We start from the raw sequence: 25,631 nt of genomic DNA, 5'->3' as shown, positions 1-25,631 counted from the left end.
GTCTGGTACATCAAGCAGGAAGGAAGAAAAGAAGGAAGGAAGGAAGGAAGGAAGAAAAGGGAGGGAGGGAAGGAGGGAGAGGGAAGGAAGGAGAGGGAAGGAAGGAGGGAAAGGGAAGGGAGGGAAAGAGGGAGAGGAAAGGAAAGAAGGAAGGAAGGAAGGAGGAAGGGAGGGAGAAGGGAAGGAAGGAGGAGGGAGGGGAGTGAAGGGATGGAAGGAGGGAGGAAGAAAGGGAGGGAGGGAGGGAGGAAGGAAGGAAGGACGCCCCAGCAGAACAGAAGGATTCAGCTAGTGAAGGGTCAAGCCCTGCAGTTGACCTCTCCAGCATATTTGTCTGAGTGAGCTTTTGCTCATCCCCTCTGACTTGATGAGGCCCCTGTTTTCTGATGACAGTTCCAGGTGTTCTATCTCCAGATCTACAAGGCAGGTCATCTGGTAACAGAAATGCAGGAGGGCGAGGGCAGATGTTCAAAAGGCAAACACTGTAAGATGTTAACTGTTGAACCTAGCTGGGAAAGGCCTGGCTTTTCACTGTACAATTCCATCAACCTTTTATGTATATGTTTGAAACTTTTCATAATAAAATGTTGGAGAAAAGCACTCTGTGAACCTGCTGTTCTCTCTGCCTTAAACCTGAAAAGCGCCTCTTACCAGCCACCTGCTTGCTCCCGCCCTCACCTTCTGAGGTTTTGGCTTCACTCCCCTTCTCAGGGAAGTTTCCTGACTGTTCTATTTATTTTATGTATTTTTGTGGAACTGGGGTTTGAACTCAGGGCCTCATTCTTGCCAGGCAGGAGCTCTATCACTTGAGCCACTCCCCCAGCCCTTTTCTGTGTTGAGTATTTTTGAGATAGGATCATGGGAACTATTTGTCTGGGCTTGGCTCAAACCTTTATCCTCCTGATCTCAGCCTCCTGAGAAGCTAGGATTACAGGCATGAGCCACCAGTACCCAGCCCTGACTGCTCTATTTAAAAAGTCAGCATAGCTAAGCATAGCTGGTAGCCTCAGCTACTCAGGAGGTTGAGGTGGGAGAATTTCTTGAACCCACAAGTTCAAGATCAGCCTGGGCAAGACAGTGAGGCCCCATCTCAAAAATAAAATAAAGATGGCTGTGGTAGTTCATCCCTGTAATTGGGAGGTGGAGGTAGAAGGATTGTGAGTTTGAGGCCAGCCTGGGCAAAGTTAGCAAGACTGTCTCAAAAACAAAATAACCACCCAAAGTCTGGGGATGTGGCTCAAGTGGTAGAGCATTTATCTAGCAAGCAGAAGGCCCTGGAATGAATCCCCAGTACCTAATAAATAAGTAAATAAATCGAGGCAGCACTAATACTCCTTCCCCCATGAGTATTGGTTAAGTTCTCCCCACTTTCAGTTTTCTTCACAGCACTTACTATCACCAGACACAGTATATAGTTTTACTTGTGCATTTGCTAATTGTCTTCCCATAGGAGAATCTGAGAAATATGGGAACAGACTTTTGGGGGTTTTTTTGGAGACAAGATCTCACTGTGTAGCCAGGCTGGCCTCAAACTCCTGATCCTCCTGCCTCAGCTACCCTAGCAGTTGGGATAAAAGGCATGGGCCACCATGCCTGGCTTAAGAACAGGGACTTTTGACTGTTGTCGTCCCTATTGTATTTTTGGCATCAGGTGCTCAGTCCATGGTAGGTATTCAGTATTTGTTGAATGAATAACAGCGACCATTTCTGAAATGCCAAGGCACTGGCACACGTGACTTCATTAAATCTTCCTGCACATCTGTGAGGATAGGCACCATCACTTCTGTTTTACTAGAAGAAACTGCTGCTCAGAGAGGTGATGCAAGCATTCAAAGTCACACAGCTAATAAATGGCAGAGCTGAGGCCCAACCCAGATGCACCTGACTCCACAGTTTGTGCGGTCAACTACTTTGCCATTCTGCCTCCCAGGTTACTAAACCACCCTGGTCTCTATTTCCTTATGAGTCAAATAAGATGACCTGCTGTGCTCTTTTTCCAGGATGGTTATAAGTGTAAAAGCAGGTAAGCATACCTGGCAACCTGAATTACAGAAATGGCAGTAGGCACAGGCTGCTGTGACCACAGCATCCTGGTCTGAGTGGCAGAGCTTCCCCCAGGAGTGGCAAAGCAAGTCAGAATGCATGGCTTTTCTGTGGAATCATTCCTTTTCTGCATTCCTCATCTGAGTCAAGCACAGCGGGCAGATTCTAATGAGGCAAGTAGGCCCTCCATTCTATCCCAGGCATGTGCTCTGGGCACGCCTGGCTAAAGTGGGGCTCAGTCAATCATTCATTCATCTACCACCCATGAGCTTTGGAGTCAGGCCACCAAGGTTGAAATCCTGGCTCTGAAATTCATCTGTGTGATCTTGGGCAAGATGGTCAGTCTGAGTCTGCTTCCTCATCTCTAAAGTATATAAATGTTAGCAATTATTATCCTACATTATCACATAAACTTGGTGTGTTTACATAGAAAACTGAAAATATAGAAATGCATACAGCTTCCATAAAGTTCCTATGACTTTCATCTCTCTAAAAAACCAGTGTTACTATTATGGTTTGAATCTGAAATATCCCCCAAAGGCTCATGTGCTCAAGGCTTGGTTGTCAGCTTTTGGGAGGTGATTGAATCTTAGGTGTCTGACTTCATCTGTGGGTTAGTCCAATGATGGAGTCATCACCTGATGTTTCTGAAAAGTGGGAGAAACTAGGAGGTGGAGCCTGGTTAGAGGAAGCAGGTCCCTGGGGGTGAAACTTGCAAGGTCCCCGGCTTCTTCTGCTCTATGTCTGCTTCTTGGCGGACATGTGAACAGACATGCCGGGATGTTGCTGCCTCGCCACAGCTTTCTGTGCAGGTATCCTTCCAGATGTTTTTCTCCTAGTGGATTTACGCCTCCTCCCAACCCACCCAATGGATTCTACAGCACACACTGTAGGAGCAGTTTCCAAGCCAGGAAAATCCTTCTACAACACATAGCACGGTGGCTGAGAGCCCTGGCTCTCATAGCACATTGCCTGGGTTTGAATCTCAACTCTTTCACTTACTGTGTGAGCTCAGGCAAGTGATTTAATTCCTCTGTGCCACAGTTTTCTCATCTGTAATGCCATGTCAGTAACATGGATTAAGACAAAATGTGTGTGGCACTTGGAGCAGTGACTGCAACAGTAAGTACTGTGGGTAATCATCCTTCATGTTACATGACTTCCATGGTAAGGACGCAGTAAGAGCCGTGTACTGGATGCTCATGCCTGTAACCCTAACTACTCAGGAAGATTGTGGTTTGGGCAAATAGTTCACAAGACCCTACGTCAAAAATACCCAACATTAAAAAGGACTGGCAGAATGGCTCAAGAGGTAGAGTGCCTGCCTAGCAAGGGAGGCTCTGAGTTCAAACCCCAGGACCAACAAAATAATAATAATAACAATAATATATTGCTTATACTCTCTCTTCAACAAAATTAGAGATAAGGGCAAAATAGTTTCTGCCGGGTATTGAGGGGGTGGGGGGGAGAGGGAGGGGGCAAGTGAGTGGTAAGGGAGGGGGTGGGGGCAGGGGGGAGAAATGACCCAAGCATTGTATGCACATATGAATAATAAAACAATAAAATAATAATAATTATAATAATGATAATAATGGCACATGAAGATCTGTTTGACCAGCCCTCTTTGTGGGACTTCAGCGCTGTTTCCAAACTATCCCCATTCTAAACACTACAGCGAATGTCCTCCATTGACAGGATTCTCTGAGGAATATAGGTACGCATACAAGGGTTAGCCATCTCAGGTCTGGGCTTTGCTGTGACTTGTGGAGGAACAAAGCCCAAGGGAGCTGGGGTTCAAGTTGATAAAGGAGGTGGGAAGGCTGCTTCCTTATTTGTGAAGCATGAGCTCTCTCCAGGCTTATGGAGCTAAGCTGTACAAATCCCAATTACTCACTCATCAGTAAGTCCTAGGAGGGACAGGCCTAAATTCCTACATGGGTCTTTTGAATGAGAGCAAATTATTTCCCTTCTATTTTCTTTTTTTGGGGGAGGGTGGGGGAGGGGCAGCACTTGGGCTTGAATTCAGGTCCTCACACTTACTAAGTAGGCACTCTTAACATTTGAGCCACTCCACCAGCCCTTTTTTGTGATGGTTTTTTTCAAGACAGGACCTCAAGAACTATTTGCCTGGGGCTGGCTTCCAACCTAGATCCTCCTAATCTCTGCCTCCTGAGTAGCTAGGATTATCGGTTTGAGTCACCAGCCCCTGGCTCCCTTCTATTTTCTCATCAGTGCAATGACCACTGCCCATCTCCTCTGCTTGCTTGCTGCTTGGTGGTGAAGTGTGGGGAGCAGGAGGCTGGCCTCAGGTCAGTCCAAGAGGCCATCTCAGGGCTCAGAGGGGAAAGGCTGGCACCTGGCTAGTCCCAAAGGGCTTCCATAATGATGGGTCAAGAAAAAAGAGGTGATCTGGAGGAGAAGAAAAGAACATGAAGCAGGCAGTCCTACTCTGGCCTGTCCTTGGGTTCTTGGCAAGAAGACCATCACATCTTTTCACCCCAGTTAGATTCCACCAACTCTTAACCATCAACAGTCACCCAGGGTTCCACAGCACATGCCTATAGTCTCAAGGCTGGATCTTGCTCAGCTCCTTTTGTTTTTTTTTGTAGTACTGGGATTTGAATTCAGGGCCTCACCCTTGTTAGACAGGCACTCTACCTCTTGAGCCACTCTACCAGCCCTTCTTGATCAGCTCTTGCTTGAGCTAAATTGCTCTACCACATCAGCTGTATGACCTTGTTTTCTATGGGCTTCCGTTTTCTCTTCTGTAAAATGAAGCTCCATGACTTGCTTATAAACATAGGGCTAGAAGCAGCTCCAGAGGGATCTTGGCACAGGGTAAGCAGTACCATAGGGTGGATTCAACAAATGACACCAGTGAGTTGTCACCTGAATTGACACTGGAATTCAGGCCTCCAGACCCTTGGGTTGCTTATTCTCCTCCATCACCCTGAGGTTCTCTCTGACCTGTCTCTGTTTCCACATGACCCTAGATCTTGACAGTAACTCCTGGTGATACCTTCCCATCTCTTCCAGGAATCATATACTTCTGCCACAGTACAGGAAGCCCTTGTCTGGAACCTATTCATAGCAGGTTAGACTGTAAGCTTCAGAGATCAGGCACATGCTCTAAGTGCCCAAGTCATTGTCCCTCTGGGTCACTCACCTGGTCATTCTACAGTGTGTCATGGCACTGCCCTAACAGGGCCACGGCAGGGAGTGGAAAAGATCACAGATTCAGCCTCTTGCCTCATGGAGTTGCTGACTGTTTCGGTCTCTGGCCCAGGAAATCTGGGTGCTTGCAGTCACGGGAAGGAGGGATATTTAGGTCTGGTGTTCCCATGGAGTCTGGAGACAGGATTTAACCATGTATCTCCCTGGTAATGCATTCAAGTCTCCAACCATATTGATTTAGGTCCTGCCTACACCTTCCTCCATGAACCAACCTGTCTTGACAGCTGAAGCCTTTTTCTGCTGCTCCAAGTGCAGTGTTCTACTCATGTTCTTTCTTAATGATGGGCTCAAAGAGTTTCTTATCCTGTCCACTCTGTGTCACTTTATCAACATGTTGGAATAGAGGTGAGGGATGAAAACCAAGTCAAGTGTACTGTTAAGAGTAGTCAGGTGAATGTATGAAGATGGTATAAGGAAACCCATTGAAAGATGTTGAAAAATCAGAGTTGAGATGGGAAAAGAGAGAGCAATAGAGGGGGTTAATCCAATCAGAGTACAATATATGCATGTGTGAAACAGCATGGTGAAACCCCTTTGTACAATTAATATACACTAATTTCACAAAAAGGGTTAGGGGTGTGGTTCAAGTGCTGCACAGCAAGTTCCAGGCTACATAGTGAGACTCTATCTCAAAAAGAAAAGAAAAAAAAAAAGTTACTTGCTTTACATACTGCATGCCTGGCTCGGAACACTCATTATCCTCCAAGCCTTAACACAAACCTGGGTGCACTCAGAGGCTCTGAGAGATTTAGTAACTTGTCCAAGCTAGTAAGTGGCCAAGCTGGAATTTCAACCCTGGCCTGAAAAAGCAGAAGGAACCTTTGCCATTTTTCTGAACTGCATTTTTTCTGAACAGTGCATTAATCCCATCCCCAAGAAGCTTTGTGCCTGATGGATAGCTTCACCCAAGAAGCAGCACTGACAAAGATGCTCTGGGTGGGAGCAAAGGAAGAAGGAGGAAGATTAAGTTGCATTGGGTTTAAAAGCAGAGGCTTGCTTGCCTGGGAGGTTTGGGAGATGAGGGTAACTTTCTATTGTGACCAGGTCTGGATGCCATAAAGAACAGATTTTCCTTTTCCAGGCACTGGGAGATCTTTGAAAGTTTGTTGAGTAGGACAAAGTAACAGGGGACAGTGATTGAGGACTGGGATTCTACCTTGGGGTGGGTGTTGATTAAGAGGGTGATCCCAAGTACAGGGAGAGGCGTACTGTGGCCCAGGACAAAACAAAATGACACCTACTTCCTGAAAGTCTTTTTTTTTTTTAATGCTAAGACTAACTTCTCCAATGCTGTTGAGATGAAGTCACTTGCTAGGACATTCTGCAACTATCAGAAATATTTATGAAGGGTGCATAGCACGTAAGTACTTACACTAAATAAAGATTATGAAATTTCTATTTAATAACAGTGGTTAATAATACTATCAGCCATGAGAAAACTTGTGTGTGGGGGGTGACAATACAGTAAAATGCTAATAACAATGGTTGTGTTAAGATCATGAGACCCACGGGTGCTTTTGTCCCCTCCGGTTATTTTCCTACATTTTCCTAATTTTCTCTAATGACATACATTCTTCTTTATTCTTTTTTCCAAAAAAAATCTCTGTTGTCTTTCCTAATCGTTATTTTGCCTCCAACGGGAGGGAGTTAAGAGCAGGGAATGAGCAAACTCTGGTAAACTACCCAGCATGGTGCCTAGGTCAAAATTAGTGCTCACTGAGCAAGCGTCCAGTGAGAAAGGTAGCCGGGGACGCCTGGGGCAACCCAGCCAGAGCCGGGTACCACAGAGCAGCCGCCGTGCTGCCGCCGGCCCTGGGGGCAGATACGCCCCGCGGCGGATGAGCAGCGGCCGCGCCCTCGCAGTCCTGCCGACTCTACGTCTGCAGAACTCACCGCCCGCCCAACCTGCGGACGTGGAGCCGGGGAACGCCGCCGCACACACCCCCAGCAGCCTCGCGCGATGTCGCGGCCCCACCCCCGTGACGCAACCCTGGGGCGGGACCACAGAGGCTCCACCCTCCACCGCCTCCGATTGGTTGTCGCGCTGTCACCACGTCGCGGGGAAGCTGACAGTGTGTGCGTGTGTCAGGGTGTGTGTGTGTCAGGGTGTGTGTGTGTCAGGGTGTGTGTGTGTGTGTGTGTGTGTGTGTCAAGGTGTGTGTGTGTGTGTGTGTGTGTGTGTGTGTGTGTATGCGTGTGGGGTTTGCTTTGTCATTCGTGCCCCTGTCTCACGCTCACGCGGCCGGCCTGGCCGAACGCTCCGGCGCCCGCAGACGGGGCCTCAGCGCTGCTCCTGGGACACTCCCTTACATAATGACGCTGCTGACTGAAGCACATGTCAGGGCTGAAACCCCACATGCCACAAACCTGGGCCTTCCGATTCACGCATGCTACACGGGAGCCTACAGTGCCATACACCACGGTGTACATTCGGTATGGATTATCACACAATGAGTCGTAATCCAATAATCATGAGGCGCACCTTCGCAACAAGGCATAATATAAGATGTTATATTTATAGGGCCTATTTATAAGCCTCTATTTAAATCTTTTCTGATAGGCCCAGCCACGCGTCCAGACACCATTATGATTGGCGCATGCCTCTGTCCTTCAATGAGGCGGGTTCAAGAGTCCGTTTTGCCTCAGCGGGCCCTAGGATTGGCCATCAGTGGCAAAGCGGCGCCTTTGATTGGCCCCACGGGTCGTCCGTCGGGGCCAAAGAGGCGGGACAGGCGGCTGGCTGGTGCTGGGCGGGCGGGCCCCGGAATTGTCATTTCTTTGTTTCCGAAGGCGGAGGAGGCTTTGAGCCCCCCCTCACCGTGCCACCCCCTCCCCCCCGGGTGCTGGCTCCATGTCTGTGTGACCGGCCCCAGGGGTAGAGTCCAGGCCCGACGCGGGGCGGGCCGGCGGCGGCGGCGGCTGAGGTGAGAGGCGGCGGTGCGGGCACCGGCCCCCCAGCGGGAGGATGAAGCGGCGGAACGCAGACTGCAGTAAGCTCCGCCGCCCCCTAAAGCGGAACCGGATCACTGAGGGCATCTATGGCAGGTGAGCGGCGGCGCCCCTCCGCCAGGCGTGGGCCCGGCCGGCTCCGGAGGGGCCCGGCTCCGTTATGTAACCCCGACTAGGCCGCACGCCCGCGCCGGGGGCTCTCCGGAGGAGCGCTGCCCGGGAGCCGCCGGCCGGCCCGCTGGGGGTCCGCCCCGGGGCGCGGGGCGTGGCGGGCGCGGCGGGCGCGGGCTCCAGGGCCGCGGCGCCGCCGTTGGCAGCGTCGGTCGTCTGGGGGGGAGCAGTGAGCCCCCTCCCCGCCCGGCGCCCCCGGGCCCCAAGTCCGTGCTACCGGGCTGCGCTCACTGCTCCCGATGGACCTCCGCTGGCTCCGGGCCTCACTCTGGCCTGGGAGTTTGCCGACCGGAGCCCTAGGCGCGAGGACCGTGCCAAAGTTGGGAGCTGATAGTGACCCCCTCGGTCCCCGGGGGGCTCCCGGCAGGCCGAGTTGGGGCCAACGCAGCCCTCTCTTTCTCCTTCCACTTCCCTTATGGGATCTCGGACTTGGCATCGAGAGCCGAAGCTGATACCCCCAAATCATGCCTAGTGGCCCTGCTCCAGACTGGGACTGCTATTAGCTTCTCAACAAACATTATTTTGACAAATACAAGCAGATAATTTTCTCTTAAAAGGGATTTTCTCTAAACCTAGGTTTGGGTGCCCGCCCTCTTTCTCCCCCAAAGGAAAGCAGTGTCCCTTTAAATAGAAATTGAATCCAGTCCTGGAGAGAAGGACAACAGGTTCACCGGGCAACTCTGACTGTCTTAGCTTCCCCAAGCCGATTTTGTGTATGACTGTTATTTTCTGGTTTTCTCAAGAGTGTTCATTCTAAATGGTACTTGCCTTGGTAAAGAAAGAATTTTAGTGGAGAAGTAATTAGTTTACAAAGGAGAATTCTCAGCATGAGAATCTAGCTTAATTGGGCCCTCCGTGGTGCTTTACAATTCAGCCTCTCTAGCCCTGGAACTTCCAGAAATATGTGAGGTAGCTGATGACAGCCAAGCTGTCTTAACATAACTGTACACCTTGCACATGGTTGTTGTTTACACATATGGAATGATTGCTTTCCACAGGCAGCTAACTGATGTAAACATTGTGGGGGGGGGGTTCTTCAAGTTTAGAAGCATTAAGAAGTTACAGTAAAAACTTCTTGGATATAGTCTTATGTAATGAGCCATAGATCATAGGAAAACTACTTTCATTCAGCAAACATAAATACTATGTGCCAAGCACCCATCTAGCCAACCAGGATACAGCAGTGAGTAAAACAGACCAAAAATACATGCTGAGTTAATCAGATCTGACCATTTTAAGTAAAACTGTAAAGGCAAAAGCGTTTTGCTACAAATTTAATGGGTGGGAGGAAAGTGTCTTCAAGTTTCATATACTGTAAATTCATGAATACAGGGAAGGGTTTTTTTTTCCCCTTAGCCATTGGAAAGATTTGAAAAACTGTACTTTAATAGTAACATAGGAAAAGAGTGTACTAAACAGAGTTGGTATACTTAGGACAACTTTGGCATTTGAATGGCTGCTATTTATGGTAACATAAGATGATGTACCTCCATTTATAGCAAGAAGATTGAGAGCCCCATACTGTTTGCGTGCTTTCTGCTGCGTTTCACCTTCTTTTTGTATTAAAAAAAAAATCCCCAGTTTACTAACTGCACCACAGTAGCCATGCAATCAGTGTAAATTAACATAAGAAGTGAATTCACTGTTTAATGAAAATCTGTCATTTTACTGATGACTTTCAGAATTTGAATTTTCTTTGCTCCACGGATGTTAATCGTAAATACACTATGCAAGTTATTCAGAGTTTCATCTGTAAAATTAAAAAAAAAAAACAGTGCTTGAGTTCAAATTTGCTTTCTTCTGTTTGGCATTCTTAAAGTTAAATGTTAATAAAAGAAGCTAATTACATTTCTACCAGGCTTTCCTGGTTGGAGCATCATAGATCAAATGAGCATTTCAATTCATGTCTCTTAGTTTGTGTTACAGGAGTTTTGGACTGAAGAACAAGATCAGATATCTTTTCTCCCATTCTGTTTTTAAAGAGAGTTGGAAAATTTCCAGTTATTTCTAAAGCAAACAGAATGAGTGGGTTAGTTATAAATTAGGACGTTTGAGAATTCATGAATATCAAATTTCTGTTAATCAAATTTAAGTCTATACTAAATTGTTTTTCACACAATGTATTGCCTGTTTTGTTTCTCAACATCTGGCCAATGTAGTCTCATTAAACAGAGAGGGGTTTTTTTTGTTTGTTTGTTTTTAATTTCCGAGGCTGTGTTGACAACTTTGATAATCACTGTCTACAGTTTCATATCCTAACCTTTCATGGGCTTACCGGGTTCATGTTCTTGGCCTAGACAACTTTTTGAGCCTTGGCATAGGAAGGAGGCAGCTGAGGTGAAGAAAGCACTAGACCACAGCCTGCAGGAGACCTAGGTTCACAGTCAAATCCCAGCTTGGCCACTTTGGGCAGGCAGGGCATCCACTACTTTGAGTCTTAGTTCTACCATCTGTTAAGTGAGTTTCGAGGTCTAAAACAGATATGTACAGTTTGTGAAGCTCTTTATAAGTTCTAGTATGCTATGCAAATATTATTTGTTACGTTGCTATCACAGTTTTAGCATGTGTGGTTTACTCTTTAAGGAGGCAAGAAAGACTATAAGATTTGGTGCAACTATAAACAAAAGTTGAGTTGTCAAAACATAGAGCTAGTTGCTGCTTGGTTGTACTTAAAAAATTCCTGTTGCTGAGATGCTTTTAGTCATGGCTTCAGTCCAGAAACTGTTGCTAAGGTGATTGTCAAATGGTACCATTTATTACTGGTATCAGAACTGTGATGGAATTCTGTTCCAGGGGCAAGATTCAAGAAAAGTTAATCTTAGACATTATATTAATGTTATCTGTATTTGTATGTATGCTCATCATTTGAAAAGTCAAGCACGCTATGGAAATGTTACTCCAGTCAAGTTAATAATCAAGAATAAAAGAAAGGAAGCAGGAATAGTGATCTTTAAAATCTAAGGCGACACAGAGCCTGATATAGAACAGGCAGGCAGTGTTCAACAAATGTTGAATGAGCAAATTAGTGAATAAATGAATGTAAGTTAATCCATTCCATTCATTAAAAAATCTACATTGTTTAGGGAATTATGGAGGATAGAGGGTAAGACATAGCTCCTTGTCTTCAAGGAGTTTCCATTCTAGTAGGCCAATAGTAGTACTCTCTTAAGTTTGTACAGTGGCTTAGAGATTTCAAAGAACTTTGAGTTCTATTCAAGTCAAAATCTTTCTGTTGGACCAAATTTTGCTTTCTGTTTTAGTGGTTCACTTGACACATTAATAGCTATATTTTGCCCTGTGCTATTTTTTGAAGTAAACAGTTGCCACTAATTGAGGGAGTGCTTTCTAACTCAAATGAGAGAGATCTGAAAACAAGTTATTAATAATGAGAATTATCCTTAACCCCTCTGAGGTCCTCAGATTTCCTGGCAGTGATTCTTTCCCCGAGGCTGCCTTCACATACATGCACCAGACACTCCCACCTGTAACTGCAGGCAGTAATTCTCCAGGTGATGTGGAGCTGGTGCTGTGTAGTTTGAGCCTTGATGGGTTTTGTGTAGTTCTCCCCGCCTCTCACTCAGCCATATTCCCTGCTCCCTTCTTCCTAAGTATTACTGACTTTGTAATAGGAAGGAGATAAAAATGTGATAAGTAGAAGATAGAGGCAGAAACATTTATATTAAAAGTATATTTTATGTCTACAGTTAAAATTGTTACTTAAAGAGTATAATAAAAATTTTAACTCAGTCATGTTTTAAAAGTCAGGTAACTATTTTGTATCTTTGTTACTGGTAACTAAAGGAAACACCCCTTCACTGTGAACTTAGGACTCCTCCCTGTGCTGAATTCTGCGTATAGTGTTGCCTAAAACTTGTGTAGTTGTGTACCTGATAGTTGCATTTTTTACAGCTCAACAACTTAAAACTAGATGTAAGGATTCAGGCTTACTCTAGAGTATGTGATACCTTTGTCCATCTTTATTTCAAAAAGACTTCTCTGGTGTTTGGAGCTCTTTGGAAGTGTTTTTAAAAATGATCAAATTTAGCATCCTTCTCATCTTTCCAATTTCCTTTTTCAGACCCTTGTCTAAATAGTCTGGTCTCCAGAGATTTCACTTGGCTGCTGGTCCTGCCTCCTTAATGATGTTGTCTAAGCCTGGTTTTAGACCCCTTTGGGCTATGCTTATTAAAATCACCAGAGGCTAGCTACCTTGATTATACATGTGTTCTGCAACTGGAACTCCAGATACCGGTGTTGCAATCTTAGCCTGAAAGCATTGCGGTAATCTTGATAGGCTTTAACTTCAACAATGCTGGACCTGACACGAAACAGAGTCTGTATTGTTTTAAAGGAGTGTTGAAGGGTTGAGTATAATGAAAAACTTGAAGTGTTTAGTTAAACCCTTATGTTTGAGGTTTCTACAAAATACATTTAAACAGTCCCTCACACTGAATGTTTTTGCTTAATTTTTGCCAGTGTATATTCCCTTACAAAAAAGATTTTTCCTCCAACCTTCAGTATGATTCTTGTTGTCTGAGCATCCTTGGCAGGTTAGTTTTATTAGGTGTTTTAAAACCCCTTTAACTGGTTGCTACTGGTTGAGGAGTAAAGGAGGGAATGTGATCCATTTCAGATTATTTGCTTAGAAGTTTCCTGTCTTATTAGTGATATTCCCTTTATCTTCACATTGATTCCTAATGACCTTTCTTGAGCCATGATAAACCTAGAGATTGATTTTAATTGTAGACTTGGTAACTTACTATTTTACTTTCTTACCATTTATGTGTATGTATATCATGGACCTAATATGTGTTCTGGAAACACATTTCTAGAGGCTTTTTCTTGGCCCTTTCTCCTAGATTTTCCTTTTGGGTTTTTCTAGTCTGCCATCATCTTGTGGAGTCTATAGGGTCAGATAGAAATTTCACAAACATAGTTAAGTGGAATACTGTAATTATATTATCATCCTTCATAAGATTTAGTGTGTTCTTCAGTATACTGATTATTTTATTCTCTAGGCTTACTCAATTTGGGCTTAATTATTTTTCTTGGACCTTTTTCAAGAATTAGGTCCGGAAGAAAAAGATGACTGCCTAACAAGCTACATAAATAAAATGGCACATACTGACAGTAGAAACAAATATCTTTATTATTTATTATCATCATCATCATCATCATCCAGTACTGGGGACTGAACTCAGGGACTTGTATTTGGTAGGCAAGTCCTCTATAATTTGAGCCATACCTCAGCCCTAAAAACAAAACTTTTATTTTTTTGGTGGAACTGAGGTTAGAACTCAGGGCTTCACACTTGGAAAGCAGGCACACTACCACCTGAGTCACACCTCCAGTCCATTTTGCTCTGGTTATTTTAGAGATGGGGTCTTGCTAACTATTTGCTTGGGCTGCCTCAAACTATGATCCTCCTGATTTCATCATCCCAAGTAAAACGCGTTAACTTTTGCTAGACTTTTTCCTCATAATCTCTCTCACCTTCAGGCACATGTGTCCTGGCAATGGAAACTAAAAAAAATTAATAAACTGTTAGATAATATTCTTTGAGACTGAACATCTCTAATTTGACATTTAGTTTAATTGATATCAGATTGAACTCAGCTCATCAGACTTCTAAGGTACCTGTCATTTGAAACCTAGCCCTTTCTTAGCATTGGCCTTTATTCCTTTGTATTCTTTTCTTTGCTGCCCTGCAGGACAACGTGCTTACTTTGAGTCATAGCCTTGTGACATCAGAAGTAACACATTCCTCACCCTAACTCTTCTGTTGCCTTTTCTTTTTTAGAGACTTTGCATTTAGTGGATTGGTATGGTGCAGCTAGTGAACTTTAGATATATCCATGTGTATCACTGATGCATTTGAGCTTTTGTGATCCCAGCACAAAAGTGGTGGCTGGAGCTAATCTTGCTCTGTTTTTAAATTATATTATATTATTGCTTTGCTCATCTTCATACACTTTTAAAGAGCAAATAAGAGGCTCACTACTGAAGTGAATACTCTGCCTGTCTTGTAGCAAGGATACTTGAAAACTGGGGAGAATGTATGTTCATGGTTAAGACAAGAATTCCTGTTTCAGATGAGAGAAACACTGAAGCTTGAGTCCTTCTCAGATGTAATGAATTGGTTTCTCACTTTTTTCAAAGATCACTGAAGTATTGCTCGTAGCTCGTTGTACTTGTGACTTTATTAAAAAATGAGTTCTGTCTTTTTAGGTACAATAAAAATACATGTTTCTCTGAAATGATGTCCATTATAAAAGTGCGAATATTGTTGTAACTTGGACTTGAGTTGTTCCATCTTTTGTGCCATAGTTATTTCAATAGAGAATGTTTAATTTAATTTAAAGGCTGGAGCTATAGTTTAATGGTAAGGTGCTTGCCTAGCATATGCAAGTTCCTGGGTTTGATCCCTAGCATTACAAACAAAACAAAAGGTTTAATTTTAAAAATGTATGCAGTGTTTCATAGTGTGTTTACAAATTAAGTTTATAAATTGGAAGTTTGTGAATTAAGATACAGAGGGTTTATTCTCATAAGGCACATCTGCTATTTTTTTAAAGAATAAAACCTTGGCTCTCTTGGAGAATTAAAGAATTATGTAACTTACATAAACACATAGAGGGAATTATAAAGAAAATATTTATTGAGCACCTAACAGAATGAGACTACTAAATGTGATAGATAAGCATGTGGCTTTGGAGTCCTAAGACATGAATTCAGATACTGTCTCTGACGTGGGTTGTGTGATCTTGAACAAGTCATCTACCTATTTTAACCCTCGGTGTTCTCATCTGTGCCATGAGGGTAATATCTATTGTATGGGGTAGTTACAAAGATATAACAGTCCCTTTTCCCCCATTTCACTTTCCATAGTTCCAGCTACTCATGGATAACTGCAGATGAAAAAATATTTAATGGAAAATTCCAAAAATAAACAATTCATAAATTATCCAGGAAGTAATTTTTATAGTTCTATTTATTATTAGTATTTTTTCATGATACAGGAATTTGAACCCAGGGTCTCATGCTTGCAAAGGAGGTACTCTACCACTTGAGCCACTCCACCAGCCCATTTTTGTGAAGGGTTTTTGAGATAGGGTCTTATGAACTATTTGCCTGGGCTGGCTTTGAACTGAGATCCTCCTGATCTCTGCCTCCTGAGTAGCTAGGATTACAGGCATGAGCCACTGGTACCTGGCTTACTGTGCCTAATTTATAAATTAACCTTTATCATAGGTATATACGTATAGGAAAAAACATAGTATACGTAGGATTCAGCACTATCCAAGGTTTCAGGCATCCACTAGGGATCTTGGAAAGTGATGCCCAATAAACACCTATTGCTCAAAAAAATGTTTGCTGTTACTAGTATTGTTAGTATATTTTTATCCTCATTATCTTATTTGGTCTTAGTAAGGGTATTAGTTTGTTTCTCAGGTGAAGAAACTAAGGTTGCAGAGGTTTTATTGCTTGAAGGAGACCCAAATCTAATTCCGGAGTCTCCTCTTTTTGTTTATTGTGTCACCTCATCCATTGTGGTGCTTATGTGTCATAATTTGTATGATCTTCTCATTCTCCACTACATATAGAGCTAGCATCATTTTCATTTTCCAAGGGAAGAAGTATCAGGAGTGTCTTGGCGGGGCTGGCAGAGTGGCTCAAGTGGTAGAGGTGCCTGCCTAGAAAATGCAACATTCTGAGTTCAAACCCCAGTACCACCAAAAAAAAAAAAAAAAAAAAAAAAAAACCTGCAGGAGTGTCTTGGCCAATGCCATTAATCTTTTTCTCCTTCTTAAAATAGGACTCTTTCCTCTGTTAAATTAAAAAATTAGAATATGTGATCTGGGACCGAGATTGATTGATCAATTGATTGATTTATCTACCTCTTTTAAGGACATTAGTGAGGTAATTACTGAAATTTGATAAGGACTAGAGTTCAGATAATAGTACTATATTAATGTTAATTTTTTTTGTGGTACTAGGATTTGAATTCAGGGCTTCATGCTTACTAGGCAGGCACTTTATCACTTGAGCCACTCTGCCAGCTTAATGTTAAATTCTTGATTTTGATAATTATATTATAGTTATATAAGAGAATTTCCTTGTTTTAGAGAAATTTAAGGATAAAGGAGCATTATGTATGCAATTTTTATTTTCAAATGGTTCAGGACAGACTGGCCAAGTGGCTCAAATGGTTCAGGATAAATAACACATGCTTGTTTAAAAAAATTAAAGCAATTTGACAGTAAAGAAGAATAATACATGACTGGTGGAGTGGCTCAAGCTATAGAGTGCCCGCTTAGCAAGTGTGAGGCCCCAAGTTCAAGCCCCAGTACCACCCCAAAAAAAGTTTTATATATACATACACACACACACACACACACACACACACACACACACACACGTATACATAAAAGCTCTTAGTAATTTAATTTATAAATAAATGTGGCTTCTCTTTTCTTCGATATAAACAAGAATGTGTATTTCTTAACAAAAATAGGATTTATCTTACATATTCACTTCTTTACAGAGATTCACAGCATTCAATTTAGCTGCAGCACAAGGTTCCGTGCAGAGTGAGCACTCTACATTCTCCTGGCATCTCTTTTTGAGTGCTTTCAACAGTGCCCTAGAGACTGTTAGCTCCCTGTTCCTCAAGTTTCTTTCCTGTAAAATGACAGTGACTGTTCGGCCTTCTTCACCGTTGGGAGAATAAAATGAGATCATTAATATGAGAGCATTTGGAAAAATTAGAAGTGTGATATAAATGTGAGATATGATTAAGTAGATTATTGCTATTGATAGAAATATTTGATTCACTTATAAATGGATTTCTAATGTTTATACAATGTCAACATAGTTTTTTTTTTTAACAACTTATACATTGTTTTCTGTCTCCTATTTTGCTTCTTTCCTTCTCTCTGTCCCACAGCTAAAAATGTTATGAGGCCAGAGGCTTGGCTCAAGCAGTAGAGCTCCTGCCTAGCAAGTGTGAAGCCATGAGTTCAAATCCCAGTGCCCCCTAAAAAAAAGTGTTATTGAAGCAGAAATTCTAAAATTCCTAACTCTCCACTTGCATGAGGATACAATACCTGTCCTTGATATCTCTGTTGTCTACATAGTCCTTTATAAAAATGTACTATCTTTTTTTTTTTTTTTTTTTTTTTTTGGTGGGATTGTGGTTTGAACTCAGCATTTCACACTTGCAAAGCAGGTGCTCTCCCGCTTGAGCCGCACTTCCAGTCCCTCTTGCTCTGGTTGTTTTGGAAATTGCCGGGTGGGGGGGCCATGAGTCTCACAAACTATTTGCCTAGGCTGAACTTGAACCGTGATTCTTTTGATCTCAGTCTCTTAAGCAGCTAGGATTATAGGTGTGAATCACCAGTGCCCACAATGAAAGCTTTTTTGTTCTAGGTTTTTTTTTTCCTTTAAGTTATATATACTCACACTATTAGATTTGTGGTTGCAGTGGCTGTGTATGTACGCATGTGAGCCTGGGTATGCAGGGTGTGTGTGTGTGTGTGTAATTGACTCCTGAAAGGCTCCCTCTGTAGTCTCAGGGAAGCCTAGAATAGAAAAGAGAAATGTGGAACAGCTTGGATCTTCTCAGCCTCTCCCCTACTCTGGGTTTTATACAGGATATACTTGCAGAAGGAGAAGGCAGCAGTGGTTTTGGTCCATTTTATTTTGAGGCTTGCCCACTACTTTTTATCATCTGTCATTTCTCAGTTTATTTATTTTGCTTCAGGATCTCTTTACAGTCTTACATGATTAATATCTTCAAACAATTTTGGCTTATATGAGTTATACTTATCAGTATTTACTATATTAAAAATTAAAACAAAGATTTAAAATATTAGTTCATTCAACTGAGAAGAGAGGCATGGTTTTACATTTTGTGTATCTTTATTGTCTGGCTTACTAGAAGACACTTTAGAACCATTGCTGTAATCAGAGCCAGTGGCAGGTGGGTCAAAGGGAATGATAGTTTGGCATATAGAACAAGATGGATTAGATTTGTTTCTTCCTAGAGAAAAACAGAACAGATGGGGAGCAGGTGCATGGTAATCCTTCATACAGAAACTGCATTTCAGCAAAACAGTGTTTTTGTTGCTGTATTTGTTGCTTTGTTTAGATACCTTTCCAAGTCACCTGGGCACCACCTCGCCTTCTGTCTTCATTGTCAGCCCTAAACATTCTTGTGCACGACACGCCATTCACTCAACAAATAAGCGGGAAAAGTTGATTTCCTGTAGTGTAGGGTGCCAGGTGCTATGCTGAGCAGTGAGGGCATAAGTTGGGTAACACTTATAAGTGGGCAGCTCATTTCCTTATGTGGACTTCACATGTAAACAGTGAATTACACAAAATAATATTTAATTATAATAGTGGTTAAATGTTCTTACAGTACAGGATCCTATGCAAGCATCTAGCAGGGTCCAGCATTCACCCTGGGATTAAGGGTACTTTCTTGAGGAAGTGATGGGATGCTTATGCTGTGTGCTTAAGGATGAGTTAGCAATGGAAGTGCTTCATTTAGTTTTAACTTTACTTATGGAGAGCTCTTCTCTGTGAGTCAGAAAGAATTGGAGAAAAATGGAAGAACTAACCCTGAACAGTTGAGGGGAGGACAGGCAACAGTTTGGAGATGAGTACTGATTATCTGTTCTGACAGTTTTCTTTCTGAGACCTTGTGGACTTCAGTGAAAATTCCATGACAGAGTGTTGTCTTAGTCCATTTTCTTTGCTATAACTGAATGCTTGAGACTGAGCAACTTATAAAGAAGTTTATTTCTTATGGTTTTGAAGGCTGAGAAGTCCAAGAACATGATACCAGCATCTGCTTGACGTCTGGTAAGGCTCTTCCTGCCGCATTATAACATGGTGGAGGGTATTACATGGTAAGACAGAGCAAGTATGTGTCAGCTCAGGTCTTTCTTCCTCTTCTTTTTTGAGATGAGGTTTCACTATGTTCCCTAGGCTGATATTGAGCTCAATATTTCCTGCCTCATTTTCCCAAGTAGCTGAGATTATAGGCACAAACCACTGAGCTTGGCTTTTCCTCTCCTTATGAAGTTACCAGCCCTGTCATGGGGAACCCATGGGGAACCCAGTCTGATGACTTTATCTTCCAAAAGCCCCACCTTCAAATACCATCAATATTTGAATTTAAGGATTAAGTTTCAACATGAGTTTCAGAGAAGACATTCAAATAAAACCATGGCATAGCACCAGTTCTTCTCAAATTTTAATGTATGCATAAATGGCCTAGGACCTGGTTAAAACACAAGCTTAGATAGGGCTGAAGTGGGTCCCGAAATTCTGCTTTTCTTTAAAATTCCTGTATGAATATGATGCTGCTGGTCTGTGGACCATACTTTGAGTAGCAAGACTGTAATTACAAATAGTTAGTGTGGGACTTTAGTAGGATTGCAAGCCAGATGAGGAGCTGGACAAATACTCTAGAGGCGCTGTCTAGTAGGGAAAGGTCCTGGGTAACAGAGAAGACAAAGGGGCTAGGTGTAGGAAGTATTGTATTGTACCACATACTGAATGCTAAAAGTGATTCACGGTTGCCATTACCAAGAGGACAAGAAAGCTAGGATTGAGAGAGATGGCTACTAGCACAGACTCATTTCTGTGGCAAGGACCAAGTGAACTAAATGGCCATAGTTACCTGGGGAAAAGGTCAGGCACTGAGGATTGGTAGTCATTCCATGGTAGTTATATGGGCTCTAGAAAATGACCTAGGCAACAAGCAGCTGGGGTACTGGAGAAAAGGTGCTCTGCACTTGGAAGAAGAATGTTTAATACTATTTTTCACTAATCATAGGTGATTAATCCATAGATGAATCTTAAAGGATTCAGGTAGGAAAAGGTTGTAAATGGCTTGGCTAAGAATAGAATTAAAAACCCTTACAGCTAGTATCTACTTTGAGCCTAATAATTGCATATGCCTTTGAGCTAGTATCTACTTTAAGTCTAATAATTGCATATGCCTTTTCTTTATTTCATTGGCACCTAGAATAGAAGCTTACAAGACTGTCAAAAGATGTTATTGGTCTGTCCTTATTCTAATTATGTAAATTTGGAAATTATAATTTTTGCAGTTATGCTTTATACATTTTTCAAGATACTTTATAATTATTAGCAAATTTATTTGGAATAAGAATCTTTAAAATAGCATGATGTGAGTGGCAATTCTATAATAAGCCACATGGATAAAAGTATTTATTTTATTTATTTATTTGGTGTTACTGGGATTTGAACTCAGGGCCCCACACTTGCTAGGCAGGAGCTCTACCACTTGAGCCATTCCACCAGCCCCCAAATATTTTATATTTAATCATTTTCATCATGGTTTAAAATAAATATTTTAGAGCACCCTAGTGGCTTAGATCCCCCTTTAGAATATCATCTTTTTTTAATTTGGCAAAATCTCTCAGAATATGAATGGACAGGAATCAGTCAGGGTTTCTACACTGATGAACAGTCATTTCAGATTACCCATCTGTTAACTTTTGTACAGGAACCTACAGAAGGATAAGAGGCATGCTTTACTGAGATAGACAGCTAAGTGAATACCGAGTCAGATAGCTTTCTTAATCTTTCTAAAACTCTGTAAGACTGAAATGACTCAATAGAATTCAAGATTACTTCTAGAGAAAATCAGCTTTGTTAATTAGGTTGTCTCTTTTGGTTTTAAAGGTGGGCCACCTGAAGGGGAAGCCTGAGGAGAACCTAGGGTATGGCATATGTTTTGTGAAGATCAAATTTCCTTAGATATCTTTACTTCTTACTGAGATCCAGGAAGAACTGGGTGCCAAGAAACATCAAAGTTATGAAAGTTGCTTGAAAACGAAATGTATAAAAAATAACCCCCCCACGCTTAAAGTTACAGAATTGAAAAAGAATAGTCACTTAACAAAGATGATCATTTTTATATTGCCTTAGGTTTAAATGATTGAATTATTAAAAAGCATTCAACAGGCTGCCATTCTTTGGATAATGCTATCTACATATTGAAATGGAGTGGTGCCAGTTAGCCTGCCATGCCTTGGGGGCATTTTGTGCAGAAAGCAGTTGGTAGAACTGTTCCTTTCCACCTGGGAATGATAATGACTAGACATGAGGTACCCATCATGTTTCATTCACCAACAGTCCAGAGATAGTCCCATGAGAAAAAGGATTTATCAGGAAAAAATGTATTTTCGTGCCTTTTTTGGGGAGAGGGCAGTTCTGGGACTGGACCTCAGGATTTTGTATGCTTTAGACAAGCACCCTACCACTGAGATAACCTGCAGCCTCATGCTTTTCCCCTTTGACTTTTTTGAGACAGAATCTTACTAGTAGCCCAGGCTGATTTCCAATTTGTACTTTTTGCCCAAGACTGGTCTTGGACCTCAGTCCTCCTACCTGTGGTCTCCCATTTACCTGGATTACAGGTATGCACCACCATTCCTGGCCCAAAATCTTGGTCTTTGTTGGTATTTATTTATTCAAACAGCTAATTTGATCACAGCACATCAGTATTGGATGTTGAAATGTAGTTATTTTCTAGCAGGGTTTCATGTCTGTGCCCGACTGGCCAGAATCCCTAGCTTCCTATTTTATACCTCCTGCTAGCTAGGATGACAGGCAGACACAACCTTGCCCAGCTTTTATGGATTGAGATGGGAGCTCGTGAACTCCCGTTGTCCACCTCCAGAGTAGCTTGGATTACAGGTGTAGTAGTCACTGACTCCAACTCAAACTATATGTTTTAGAATTTTTTTTTTTTTTACTGCTTTTGCAGTTCTTTTTAATGATGGACTTACTGAAGGCAGCTGGCTTTTCCTGTCTGTTTCTGCATTTAATGTTTGATATAATTATATCATGTAGCCTCTGGAAAAGGTCACTATGTACAGAGAATTAGAATTAAAAAGGCAGAGTAGCACCTTGCTATTAAGATGATAAAATAGTTTTTACCTCACTTCCCTTAGAAGCAGCTCTGTTGCTCAGGATTCACTTTGAGAACATCTGCTTTACAACATTGACTGTTACTATGTTGGTTGTTTTCATAGTTACTTAGTTGTGTGTAAATATCTGTTTTTACTTAGAAATATTTATTTCTGGTTTTGTCCTAGTGGTTATCTTCCTACTTGAACCTTTTTTTTTTTTTTGGTCAGGGTTTGAACTTGAGCCATACCCCCAGCCCTCGAAACTTTTTTAATTTCTTGAGTCCATAGTTCTTTTGTTTAAGCTTGTACTATATGATTTGTCAAGGTTTTATTTTTTTTCAAGCTTTATGGAGGTATTAATTGATGTGCTATGAATTGCCCATATTTAGTTGTTCCTAGAGGGCTCATCAATAGAACCAATTTAAAGGACATATGCACTACCCCTACAAGGTTCCTCTTTCCCCCTTTCATTCCCTCTCTGTCCCCCAAGGCACCTACTGCTCTACTTTCTTGGTTAGTTAGTATCTCCTGGAGTTTTATTTATGTAGAATCATACATTCTGTGTTTTTGTCCAGTTTCTTCTGGAATAATTTTTTTCAGTACTAGGGTTTGAACTCAGGGCCTCCACTTGAGCCATAACTGCAGTCCATTTTGCTCGGTTATTTTGCACATGGGGTTTTCGAAGTATTTGCCTGCGCTGTCCTTAAACTGCCATCCTCCCCATCTCAGCTTCTCAAGTAGCTAGGATTACAGGTGTAAGCCACTCTTCTGGGATAATTTTTAGTTTCCTGCATGTGGCCTATATCAGTAGTTCCTGCCTTTTTAGTGCTGAATAGTATTTCTCCATATGAATATGCTATAAAATTCACTTATCCTTTCACATATTACTTTACTTTTAGTATATATGCAGATTTTAGCTTTTACCAAAATATTGGTTGATCAAAACCAGGGTCTTGTACATGCTAGGCAAGTGCTGTACCATGAAGCTACACCTCCGGCTCTTGGTAGGTTGAGGCAGAATCTCTCTGGCTATTTAGGTAGCCCAGGCTGGCCATGAATTTTTGATCCTCCTGCCTCAGCCTTCTTCCCCAGTGCCAGGATTATAGGCATAGAGTACCACACCTTGTTTAAACACGTTTTTTAACACTTTAAATTTGACCTGCTCCAGAATTGGTAGAATTGGGAACATAGAAATAGGGATTTATTAATAGGTGGGATCAGAAGGCTTCTGTTATTCATTGTGCAACTAATGAGCTGGAAAAATAGACTTTCAGATCGTATGAAAAAGAATTTTTCATCTATGTCCTTACCTCATTTTGAGCTTAGTGCGTTGGTTACATATGTGTCCTCACTGGCTTGTCATAGTGTGTCTGTTTAACATAAGTCCAGGGGAAACAAGGAGCACACATTTACATTTTAGCTGGAATAAGGCTGGTGTGCTTAAAGATTTTTTTTCTTTAATGGACAGTTTTGTGCTCTCAGAGTCCTTGGTAGTGATTGGCATTTGCTCTCTAAGTTGGTTTCTGACTATTTTGGGAAGTCATTTGGTTTTTGTTTAGTTAATGCAGATGAATTCTATGTAGAGAGGCAAGGGGAGAAGGGAAAAAAGATGGAATTCTTCAAGCATGTATGGGTGTGCATCAAGAATTTCAAAGACTCTCAAGCAGATGTAGAGGGTGGGGAAGCAGCACATTTGAAGTCTTTCAACTGTGACATTTTCTTCTAATGAAGAACAGCTTGAAAGCTGTAATTTTGAGAGTTGCAGTATTTTAAAGTTAGACACTTAGAACATTTTTAAAATAGTGGTAAGATTTAGATGGTTTTTTTCCATCTTAAATGGAATTAAGCATTTCTGGTCATCATAGCTGATAGTTGCGAGTCTCAGAATGAACACCAGAGCTTTTAAAAATTGTATGGGCCACAGCAGCATCTCTTTATCTTCATTGTATTCGTGGTAAATGAAGTTATTTTTTTGTCCCTTTTAAACAGAAACAGTGTGTTTCCTATTTCTAGTTCTTCAAAAATGACCTTGAATTAATTTTTTTTTACAGCACATTTTTATACCTGAAATTCCTGGTAGTGTGGGCACTTGTCCTCCTGGCAGATTTTGTTCTGGAGTTCAGATTTGAATACCTGTGGCCATTCTGGCTATTCCTCAGAAGCGTCTTTGATTCCTTCAGATATCAGGGACTGGTATGTATACTAATAATACATGCTTTTCAACTATGAGAGATTTAATTACTCTTCTTAGAAAATCTTCAATAGCCGATAGTAACCTGTTTCAAGTGAGTTTATTAATGATACTAAGGTGATGGTATTAGGATGAGTTGATAGGGTCTATGGACTGAAACTGGCCTCTTAAGCTGTTTTGTCTAAACCTACTCACTGATGGAATTGTTCTATTTTCCCTCCTCTCTCATTCCAGTGGAAAGAAGGGATTGGGTGGAGGACTACGGTAGGGAGAAGATAGTAGTGGAGGAAGCAATAATTGCCGAGTCTTATTCTGAAGTGCTTCTGGAGTCCCTACTACTAGGTTAGCTACTGAAGTAAAGTTAGAGCAATGATTCTCAACTTTGATCTCCAGACCCTTTTACATTCTTTGTTAATGTGGGTTACATCTATCTGTATTTTCTAGACTAGAAATTAAAACAAAATATACAAATACATATTTATTAATTCAGTGAAAAATAACATTTTCACGTGTTAGTATAAAGTATATTTTTAGATGAAAAATAACCACGTTTTCAAAAAAAATGTAGAAGAGTGGCTCCATTTATTCAAATTTCTCTAATGTCCATAGAAAGTAGCTAGACTTCATAACTGCCTCTGAACTCAGTGTATTTTGATATCACATGTAATGTAACTTCTAGACAATTCCATCATACTTATTAGTGAACGAGTGTACAAAAGGCAAATAACTCCTTAATCCTATTATGAGAATAGTTTTGACCTCAAAGACCCCATGAAAACTCTTTAGGAAATGGATAGGAAGAAAAAGGGAGCTTTTCTGTGTTAAAAATTCTTTTTTTTTTCCAGTGGCAAAAGATACACTTTTATTTTGATTAATTTATTATATTTCAGGTGAACAATCTATATAAAATATGAAATTATAATATTTAGCATTTCTCTTGATAAAATTATTTTTGAAGACCCCAAACAAAAACTCAACTTACTTTTGACAGAAAATAAGTTGGGCTAGTGGAATAATTCAAGCAGTAGAGCACCTGCCTAGCAAGCATGAGGCCCTGAGTTCAACCCTAGTATCACCAAAAAAAAGAG

General features: G+C 41.7%; 2 protein-coding genes across 2 annotated transcripts in view; one reads left to right on the top strand and one right to left on the bottom strand.

The window, feature by feature from the left end:
• Positions 1-5,325, bottom strand: part of LOC109683063 (RH-like protein) — a 37,369-nt gene extending 32,044 nt beyond the window's left edge. The window contains exon 1 of the mRNA XM_074080959.1: positions 5,210-5,325. The gene's annotated coding sequence lies outside the window, so the exon portion shown is untranslated. The remainder of the gene's footprint in view (positions 1-5,209) is intronic.
• Positions 5,326-8,016: 2,691 nt separating this feature from the next.
• Maco1 (macoilin 1) overlaps positions 8,017-25,631 on the top strand; it is a 50,235-nt gene continuing 32,620 nt past the window's right edge. The window contains exons 1-2 of the mRNA XM_020158762.2: positions 8,017-8,322; positions 24,404-24,545. Of these exons, the coding sequence (XP_020014351.1) occupies positions 8,243-8,322; positions 24,404-24,545 (222 nt within the window). The 5' untranslated portion in view covers positions 8,017-8,242. The remainder of the gene's footprint in view (positions 8,323-24,403; positions 24,546-25,631) is intronic.

Source organism: Castor canadensis, chromosome 7 (assembly GCF_047511655.1).
Source record: "Castor canadensis chromosome 7, mCasCan1.hap1v2, whole genome shotgun sequence".
Taxonomy (NCBI): domain Eukaryota; kingdom Metazoa; phylum Chordata; class Mammalia; order Rodentia; family Castoridae; genus Castor; species Castor canadensis.
This window is presented reverse-complemented; position numbering and strand designations above follow the sequence as displayed.